Source organism: Triticum aestivum, chromosome 3D, assembly GCF_018294505.1.
Source record: "Triticum aestivum cultivar Chinese Spring chromosome 3D, IWGSC CS RefSeq v2.1, whole genome shotgun sequence".
Lineage (NCBI taxonomy): Eukaryota > Viridiplantae > Streptophyta > Magnoliopsida > Poales > Poaceae > Triticum > Triticum aestivum.
This window is the reverse complement of record NC_057802.1, coordinates 162414818-162425916: the sequence shown is the minus strand read 5'-3', so window position 1 is coordinate 162425916 and position 11099 is coordinate 162414818. Positions and strand designations below refer to the sequence as shown.

Below are 11099 nucleotides of genomic sequence, written 5' to 3'. Positions count from 1 at the left end.
AATAGAAAATTAGAAATACGTTGGAGACGTATCATGTGAAGGAAATATGCCCTAGAGGCAATAATAAAGTTGTTATTTATATTTCCTTATATCATGATAAATGTTTATTATTCATGCTAGAATTGTATTAACCGAAAACTTAGTACATGTGTGAATACATAGACAAACAGAGTGTCCCTAGTATGCCTCTACTAGACTAGCTCGTTAATCAAAGATGGTTAAGTTTCCTACCATAGACATGTGTTGTCATTTGATGAACGGGATCACATCATTAGAGAATGATGTGATGGACAGGTCCCATCTTTAGCTTAGCACAAATGATCGTTTAGTTTTATTGCTAATGCTTTCATCATGACTTATACATGTTCCTCTGACTATGAGATTATGCAACTCCCGAATACCGGAGAATCACCTTGTGTGCTATCAAACGTCACAACGTAACTGGGTGATTATAAAGATGCTCTACAGGTGTCTCCGATGGTGTTTGTTGAGTTGGCATAGATTGAGATTAGGATTTGTCACTCCAAGTATCGAAGAGGTATCTCTGGGCCCTCTCGGTAATGCTCATCACTATAAGCCTTGCAAGCAATGTGACTAATGAGTTAGTTGCGGGATGATGCATTACGGAACGAGTAAAGAGACTTGCCGGTAACGAGATTGAACAAGGTATGATGATACCGACGATCGAATCTCGGGCAAGTAACATACCGATGACAAAGGGAACAACGTATGTTGTTATGCGGTTTGACCGATAAAGATCTTCGTAGAATATGTAGAAGCCAATATGAGCATCCAAGTTCCGCTATTGGTTATTGACCGGAGATGTGTCTCGGTCATGTCTACATAGTTCTCGAACCCGTAGGGTCCGCACGCTTAACGTTCGATGATGATTTGTATTATGAGTTATGTGATTTTATGTACCGAAGTTTGTTCGGAGTCCTGGATGAGATCACGGACATGACGAGGAGTCTCGAAATGGTAGAGACATAAAGATTGATATACTGGAAGGTTGTGTTTGGACACCGGAATGGTTTCAGAAAGGTTCGGACATTTTCCGGAGTACCGGGGGTTACCGGAACCCCCCCCCCCCCGAGGAGTTAATGGGAATTCATGGGCCCTAGTGGAGAGAGGAGGCAGCGGCCAGGTGGAGGCGCGCGCCCCCCCAAGCCCAAACCGAATTGGACTAGGGTTGGGGGCGTGATACGTCTCCAACGTATCTATAATTTATGAAGTATTCATGCTATTATTTTATCATTCTTGGATGTTTTACAATCATTTTATGGCAACTTTATATCATTTTTGGGACTAACCTATTGACCCAGTGCCCAGTGCCAGTTGTTGTTTTTTGCTTGTTTTTTACATCGCAGGAAATCAATATCAAACGGAGTCCAAACACCGCGAAACTCCACGGAGATTTTTTATGGTCCAGAAGACTCCCGATGGGCCAAAGAAGCACCTCGGGGGTTCCCCGAGGGGGGCACAACCCACCAAGGCGCGCCAGGCCCCCTGGCGCGCCCAGGTGGGTTGTGCCCACCTCGGTGGCCTCCCGTACCCCTTCTTTGCACTATAAATTCCCAAATATTCTGAAACCCATCGGGGTTAACCTAGATCAGAAGTTCCGCCGCTGCAAGGTATTTGTATTCGTGAAAACCAATCTAGACCCAATTCCAGCACCCTGCCGGAGGGGGGAATCATCTCCGGTGGCCATCTTCATCATCCCGGCGGCCACCACAATGAGGAGGGAGTAGTCCACCCTCGGGGCTAAGGGTTTGTACCAGTAGCTATGTGTTTAATCTCTCTCTCTCTCTCTCGTGATTTCTATCATGGGCTTTGTTAATATAGTCGGACCATATGATGTTTCTACCCTCTATACTCTTATTATGATGAATTGAATCTTTACCCTTTGAAGTTTTGTCTTGTCGGATTGAATATTCAGAGATGAGAACACATGATATATGTCTTGCGGTATGAATACTTGAGGTGACAATTGGGGTATCTTATTGATTGACTTGATATATGTTATGGCATTCAACTCGCGGATTCCCGTGGTGATATTGGGGTAATCTATGCATAGGGGTTGATGCATGTTTTTCTCCGACGGAAAGTTTGGGGTCTCTTTATAGTTCTTTTTGTGGATTAAGTATTACGAATATGAATTTGCTTTGGTGTTATTCTAGTAAGAACTCTAGGATAGATCGAACGGAAAAATAGCTTTGTGTTATTTTAGTACGAACTCTTGAATAGATCGAACAATATCTATCTTTTGTTCTCCGCTAATAGGAACTCGGGAGTGATTCTTTGTTGCAATTTGAGGGATAATCATATGATCCAACTATGTTAGCACTGTTGAGAAATTGCACTAGTGAATGTACGGACCCTGGGCCTTGTTTTCAAGCATTGCAATACCGTTTTTGTGCCCGTTTACTAATTGCTACCTTGCTATTTTTATTTATTCAGATTATAAAAATATATTTCTACCATCAATATTACATTTTTATCACCATCTCTTCGCCGAACTAGTACACCTATACAATTTGCCATTGTATTAGGTGTGTTGGGGACACAAGAGATTTCTTGTATTTGGTTGCAGGGTCGTTTGAGGGAGACCACCTTCATCCTACACCTCTCACGGATTGATAAACATCAGGTCATCCACTTGAGGGGAAATTGCTACTGTCCTACAAAACTCTGCGCTTGGAGGCCCAACACATGTCTACAAGAATAAAGTTGCGTAGTAGACATCAAGCTCTTTTCTGGCGCCGTTGCGGGGGAGGTGAGTGCATGAAGGTATATCTTTAGATCTTGCAAATGAATCTTTTAGTTTCTTGTTTTATCACTAGTTTGGTTTATAAAAGAAAACTACAAAAAAATGAAATTGAGGTTGCATCATATTATTGATCATGTTTATAATATCTTTCTTGAAAATGATGGTTCGGAAAATTGTGCTCAATTGTTAGAAGAAGAAGTCAATAAAATGCTTGGCACAAAATATTTTAATGATGAGCATGATTGCAATGTTGTTAGTATGAATTCTTTGAATATCCATGATGCTAATGATATGCAAAGCCAAAGGCTTGGGGATGCTATGTTTGATGAAGATGATATTTTTACTCCCACAAGTTTTGATGAGAAAAATTATTATGATGATAGCATGCCTTCTATTTATGATGATTATATTGATGAAAGTGGATTTGGAGAGGTCATAACTTTATTTAATGATGATTCCACTATGTTGGAAGAGGTTTCAATTAGTTATGACAACAAAGTTCCTATCTATGATGATTATGGTGATGACATGTATGCTATTTTGAATAATGATAACCATGAAACTTGTCATCATGATTTTAATTTTCAATCTCATGATAGTTATTTTGTTGAGTTTGCTCCCACTACCATTCATGAGAATAAATTTGCTTATGTGGAGAGTAAGAGAATTTCTATGCTTATGCATCATGAAAAGAGTGCTTTATGTGATGGTCATATTGTTGAATTTATTCATGATGCTACTAAAAATTATTATGAGGGAGGAACTTATGCTTGTAGGAATTGCAATAATATCAAGTTTCCTCTCTATGTGTTGAAAATCTTGAAGTTGTGCTTGTTTTGCCTTCCTATGCTAGTTGATTCTTGTTCCCATAAGTTATTTTATCACAAAATCCCTATGCATAGGAAGTGGGTTAGACTTAAATGTGCTAGTCATATGCTTCTTGATGCTCTTTTTCATGTTTCAATTCATATCTTTTATGCGAGCATCATTGAGATCATCATGCCTAGCTAAAAGGCATTAAAGAAAAGCGCTTGTTGGGAGGCAACCCAACACTTTTACCTACTATTTTCACATGATTAGGCCACTGTAGTAATCATGTTTTATTGCTTTTGTTTCAATAAAGTGCCAAGTAAAGCCTTTGGGATCATGTTGGGTGATAGTTGATTTGACCCTGCTGAAAAACAGAAACTTTTGCGCTCACGAAAATAAGTCTCATTTTTAACAGAAGAGTGTTTTTTAGTTGATTATTTTTGCAGAAGTTTAATATACAAATTTCTCACGTGTTACAATTTTATCATAATTTTTGGAGTAGCATAAGTATGGTTTATGTACAGATTACTACAGACTGTTCTGTTTTTGACAGATTTTGTTTCCAATGCATAGTTTTCTTGCTTTATAGTTTCTATGGCTTATATTGCTCAATATAAATTGTGGAAATGATATGATACAATAGGTATTATGTGGAAACAATTATGAATATTGTCTTTGGCAGTACCAAAAGTGAAATGGTTTGCTCTTTATCATACTAACCTATCTCACAAAGTTCCGTTAAGTTTTGTGTGATTGAAGTTTTCAAGTTTTCGGTGAGATGTTGATATGAGGAGAATAAGAAATGACAAGACCCTAAGCTTGGGGATGCCCAAGGCACCCCAAGTTAATATCCAAACAACTAAGCTTGGGGATGCCCCGGAAGGCATCCCCTCTTTCGTCTTCAACATTATGGTAACCTCACTTGGAGCTATGTTTTCATTCGTCACATGATATGAGTTTTTCTTGGAGCATAAATTTATTTTTTTAGGATTGGCTTGCTGTTATTTAGAATAATGTTTTGCATCTTTTATTTCAATAAAAGTGGCATTGATAGCCTTTGCCATGCTTATCTTGCAAGTATACATGTTGCTGTTTGAAAACAGAAAGTTTACCGCTGTTGCAAAAATTCCCTAGAAAAGTCAGAATGTGATAAAATGTTGAAACTTTTTGCAAAATAAGCTCTGATAAATTTTCTACAGTGTGGTAATTTTTTCATAATTTTTGGAGTTGAATGTATTGATACACTTGCATTCTTTATAGATTATACTGTTTTGGCAGATTGCTGTTATGCTTGCATTGTTTGCATATGTTTGCTTGTTTAATGATTCTATTTGAGGATAGGAGTATTAAATATGCAGAGGCATTTACTATGCAATGTTGAATACTAATTTTTGTGATTTGCTACAGTAGAGTATGATAAGGTTTTTTGCATTAGTTTATACTAACTTATCTCACGAGTTCTTGTTGAGTTTTGTGTGGATGAAGCTTTTGAGATTTAGGAAAACCGTGATACGAGAAGAATTAAGGAGACACAAATGCTCAAGCTTGGGGATGCCCAAGGCATCCCAAGATAATATTTCAAGAAGTCTCAAGCATCTAAGCTTGGGGATTCCCCGGTAGGCATCCCACCTTTCTTCTTCAACAATTATCGGTTAGTATCGGTTGAGCCTAAGTTTTTGCTTCTTCACATGATGTGTGCTATCCTTGAAATGTCATTTTGTTTTGTTTTGCTTGCTGTTTTAATAAATTACTTGGATCTGAAAGTTTTTAAATAAGAGAGAGTCCACAATTAGCTACCTATTTATTTAACTACTCGCTTGATCTTCACTTATATCTTTTTGGAGTAGTTTGTCATTTACTCTTGTGCTTCACTTATATCCTATGAGTAAATTGTTGAATAAATTGAATGTCATGAAGTTGAAATCATATCGTGCCTAGTGGTAGCTTCACATTGGGTTTACAAAGTGAAATCTTTTGAGGCTTGACAATCACAATATTGCTCACACAAGCAATTCATGAATAATTAGTATAAGGAAGAGAACTTTCACATGCAAATACACTATCTTGGAAATTTTTTGTGATTGTGAGCCCCCATCAAAATATTATATGCCAAAATTGTTGACGTTGGACAAGGAAGACAACGTAATGATTTATGTGTGTTCATATTCACATAGAAGTTATATTGTCATAGATCCTTCAACATGTGGTGCTTGCCCCCCATCTTTGCTAGCCAAAAATTCCGCACCAAGTAGAGATACTACTTGTGCATCCAAAAACCCTTAAACCCAAATCTTATTTTCAAGATTCCACCATACCTACCTAAGGATTGAGCAAGATCCTTCAAGTAAGTTTTCATCGGTGCAATAAGGCCATAAAAATTGCTTCTAAAAGTGTTAGATCATTTAATGTAAGAGAAAATTAAGCGTTGTACGAACTTATGATGGCAAAGCAATAAAAGCGACAGACTACATAATAAAGGTTGCTATCATCAGGGGCAATATAACGTGATGTTCTCTTGCACTAAGGGATTGAGCATACAAGCAAATAAGCGCATGGCAACCTCTGCTTCCCTCTGCAAAGGGCCTATATTTTACTTTTCAGTATTTATTTTTATGCAAAGAGTCAAAGTTATTCTCTCTATTCCCTTTTCTTTTTCTCTTTTGGCAAGCATCATGTGGTGAGGAAAGATCTAGGCACATATAATAAAGTTGTTATTTATATTTCCTTATATCATGATAAATGTTTATTATTCATGCTAGAATTGTACTCCCTCCATTCCGTTTTATAGTGCATATAGTTTCCACCGGCAATACCAATGAGTGAGCTGGCACATGTACTTGGGTCTAATATACCCCTCCACTAACTCTCTCCAGCCCCATGTGCGCATCACCTCAACCACGCGTAATCCCGCCATGGAGAGAAATTGGAGGGAAAGTTCAGCGCATTCCCGCGTCCACGTCTGCGTGGCCAGCCCCACCCACGCCCGCTCAGCCTTTTTAAGTTTCAATCAACTCTCCAGGACGGGACCAAGAGTGTACTAGTACACCATTTTTCTCTCCCCATCTCATTTCTCTCTAGTTCTTCACCCTGCAATGGCATAGTTAGATTTAAACAACCAGATCAACTGGGAAGATGTCCAAGAAGACTATAGCGGTCTTGCCAAAGAGCTAGACTACGATCTGGAGCTGATCGTCTCGGATGAAGGTACGTCCTCTCTCCCTGCTGAGGTTCATATTTTTGTTGGTGCTCTCGTCTTCTTGCTGATCATTTGCTCAGCACCTTGGTTTGTTGATTTATTTTTCCAGAGGACGAACCTCACGAGCATGTGTATGCTGAAGCTGAGCCTGGCCATGGATGCGAAGGCGCCGGCCGTGGACGTGGAGGCGCCGGCTACGGAGACGCCGGTTGTGGACACTTAGGCGCCGGCCGCGGAGACGTTGACCGTGGATGTGGAGACGCCGGCTGTGGACGCGTAGGCACTGGTCGCGGAGACGCCGGCCGTGGACGCGGAGACACCAGCCGTGGATGCGGACATGGCCGGCGCGGACGCGGACGAATGAGGTTGGGACTCACTGGAAGATCACCAACCGTTAGGTGGCAGGCTAGCCAACTTCCACTCGGTGATGCCGGCCTTGGCCAACCTTCCGTTCATGTCGATAATGGCATTGACTTGAACATGGAATCCGGCGGCGGCGGCGGCGACGACAGACATGGCATGCTTGGCATTGACTTGAATGTTGATCTTGATGGAGTCGACGCCGGAGTTGATGCTGAAAATGTTGAAGGAAACGACACGGAACATCCAGCTCCAGCTGGTATGCATGCTTGTACTGGTTCATGCATACATGTGTGCTATGCACTGTGGATCATGCATGCTTGCACTGATCGCATACATGCGTACTGCTTCATGGATTCTAGATCATGCATGCTTGTATTGGTTCATGCATACATGTGTGCTGGTTCATGGATACTGGTTCATGAATGCTTATAGTGGTCATGTATACTGGGTCATGCATGCTTGTACTGCTTCATGCATAGTGTACTGGTTCCTGCATGATTGTTGATATAGTTAGCAATGTAATAAATCCATGACGCCACTTATTTGCCAATGAAGGCAAGAAAAAGAGAAGGCAGTACAAAGATGAAGAAAAGCAAAATCTATTTGCCATGATCCTCGAGAGGTCTTCTTTGGGTAAATTGAATCATGGAATTACTAAAGCTATCGCTGAAGAAACAAACATTCCATTGTGAACTATACAACTGAGATGGCTGGAGGGAAAGAAGGCTGGTGGATTGCAGGGAACCTTGAGCAAGAGGACCAAGAATTGTGGCCGCAAGAGGATTGCTTTCAAAGAAGATGCCATAAAGGATATTGATCTAAGAAAAAGAACAAGTCTCTAAGATCTTGCTAATGAGTTGAACATGGCAAAGACTACCTTATTCAGGCGTTTGAAGGAGGGCAGACTCAGGCGGCATTCTAATGCCATCAAATCAACATTGACAGATGAAAACAATAGGGCTAGGGTTAAGTTTTGTTTGTCCATGTTTCAGCCACTAAGCATCCCACAACAGCCAACATTTGATGGAATGCACAACGTCATCCACATAGATGAGAAGTGGTTCTATCGCACTCAGAAGAATCAAAAATTCTATTTGGGTCTCAACGAGGAAGATCCGAAGCGTACCACACAAAACAAGAATTACATTGAAAAAGTGATGTTCCTTGCTGCGGTGGCGAGGCCTCGATACGATGATGATGGCAACATGACATTTGATGGCAAGATTGGCATATGGCCTTTTACATTCCTAGAGGAGGCTAAGAGGGATAGCAAGAACCGCGATGCAGGAACAATTGTTACTAAGGTGTTGCCGGCAGTGACAAGGAAAGTTAGCCAAGATTACATGGTGAACAAACTTCTTCCTGCCATTAAGGAGAAGTGGCATGTTTCGGACCGCGGTTATCCTATAATCATACAACAGGATAATGCCAAAACTCATATTCCCGTCAATGATCCTATGTTTTGTGAAGCCGCAATGGCAGATGGATGGAACATTAGGTTGACGTGCGAACCACCTAATTCTCCTGATCTGAACATATTGAACCTAGGGTTTTTTGCAGCCCTGCAAGCTTTATTTCAGAATTTGTTCCCAGGTTCACTAGATGACATTGTTACCAAGGTGCTCCAAGCATATGGAGAGTACCCCCCTGAGAGGTGCAACCGCATCTTCCTCACTTTGCAGTCCTGTATGCGGGAGATACTGAAACTTAATGGCGGCCAACACTACAAGGTTCCACACATGAGGAAGATGGCCCTAGCAGGAGCTAGCCTTCTCCCAACTAGGTTACCATGTGATCCAGCAATTGTAAATGCCGCGATCGAGTTCCTAAGTGCCACCATCTAGACATGGTCATTGTCTGCTCATGAAACTATTTGCACTCTGGACATATTTTGGTTCACTTGATTAGAGAAGTCTGGGCATATTTTGGGTTCAATTGATCAATGTAGGCTGGACATATTTTGGCAACAAATGATCAATTTAATCCAAACATATTTTGGCAACAAGTGGTGAATGTAATCTGGACATATTGATCCACGTATTCTGGATATGTTTTGTGTTTAGTTGACCACTGACAATTTCCATGCATGCAGTTGAGGTTGAGCTATTTAATCTGGAGCTAACCATGAAGCTAAAATAAACATCACATGATCACAACCAAGTTTGAGCAATGTAATCCAAACACTCTCTATATTCATTTGAGAAGCTACACATCACAAAATTCCCAAACAAAATACACATCACATCTGATCACCTTGTCCATGCATGCCAGTTCATTTTGATGAATAAACTCACATCGGATAACCAGGAATTAATAGGTTCAACATTATATGAAGGAAATATGCCCTAGAGGCAATAATAAAGTTGTTATTTATGTTTCCTTATATCATGATAAATGTTTATTATTCATGCTAGAATTGTATTAATCGGAAACTTAGTACATGTGTGAATACATAGACAAAATAGAGTGTCACTAGTATGCCTCTACTTGACTAGCTCGTTAATCAAAGATGGTTAAGTTTCCTAACCATAGACATGAGTTGTCATTTGATGAACGGGATCACATCATTAGAGAATGATGTGATTGACTTGACCCATCCGCTAGCTTAGCACTATGATCGTTTAGTTTATTGCTATTGCTTTCTTCATAACTTATATATGTTCCTATGACTATGAGATTATGCAACTCCCGAATACCAGAGGAACACTTAGTGTGCTATCAAACGTCACAACGTAACTGGGTGATTATAAAGATGCTCTACAGGTGTCTCTGATGGTGTTTGTTGAGTTGGCATAGATCGAGATTAGGATTTGTCACCCCAATTGTCGGAGAGGTATCTCTGGGCCCTCTCGGTAATGCACATCACTATAAGCCTTGCAAGCAATGTAACTAATGAGTTAGTTATGGGATGATGAATTAAGGAACGAGTAAAGAGACTTGCCGGTAACGAGATTGAACTTGGTATTGAGATACCGACGATCGAATCTCGGGCATGTAACATACCGATGACAAAGGGAACAACGTATGTTGTTATGCGGTTTGACCGATAAAGGTCTTCGTAGAATATGTAGGAACCAATATGAGCATCCAGGTTCCGCTATTGGTTATTGACCGGAGATGAGTCTTGGTCATGTCTACATAGTTCTCGAACCCGTTGGGTCCGTACGCTTAACGCTCGATGACGATCGGTATGAGTTTATGTGTTTTGATGTACCGAAGGTTGTTCGGAGTCCCGGATGTGATCACGGACATGACGACACTACAAAAAAACACTTCCGTGCTGATACGTGTTTGTCACAGTAGGTCGCGTTTTTTGTCATGCATGTACATCCATGAAAAATTTATGACAGAATCAAGATAGTCAAACCTGTGCTGTCGTAGAAGTGTTCCATGACATTACCAAAATTATCATCACGGAAGTGTCCACTTCCATGACGATAAATCGCGCGTCACAGAAGTGCTTTCGTCAAGGGTGACCGACACGTAGCATCCACCGTAACGGAACGCCGTTAAGCTATCGGGTCCGGTTTTGGATCCGATAACCTGTTAACAGCCCCGACCAATGGGGATTTTCCATGTGTAAAATCATCCTTGGCTGAAGGAAACACGTGTCGGCTCACCGTTGGGACAGATGTCATCCACTCATTGGACCCAAAGCGCCTATGATACATCGACACGTGGCACGGCCCAACGGTGGCCCATAAAGTTTAAATGGGCCGGCCCAACTAAAGGCCCACAAGATTTTGCGGCCCATAATGGGACGGCCCAACTAAAGGCCCACAAGATTTTGCGGGCCATAATGGGCCGGCCCAGGTAAAGGCCCACAAGATTTTTGCGCGCCATAATGGGCCGGCCTAGGTGAAGGCCCACAACATTTTTGTGGACCATAATGGGCCGGCCTAGCTAAAGGCCCACGAGATTTCGCCAACATTAATGGGCCGGCCCAACTATAGGCCCACAAGA

The 11099-nt window shown here is 41.1% G+C and overlaps 1 protein-coding gene across 1 annotated transcript; it reads left to right on the top strand.

The window, feature by feature from the left end:
- Nucleotides 1-6602: 6602 nt before the first annotated feature.
- On the top strand, nucleotides 6603-9048 carry LOC123074425 (uncharacterized). Its single transcript, XM_044497281.1, has 2 exons — nucleotides 6603-6781; nucleotides 6883-9048. Exon 2 carries the CDS (start codon nucleotides 8000-8002, stop codon nucleotides 8978-8980), a length of 981 nt encoding a protein of 326 aa, XP_044353216.1. The 5' UTR covers nucleotides 6603-6781; nucleotides 6883-7999; the 3' UTR covers nucleotides 8981-9048.
- The last annotated feature ends 2051 nt before the right edge of the window (nucleotides 9049-11099 follow it).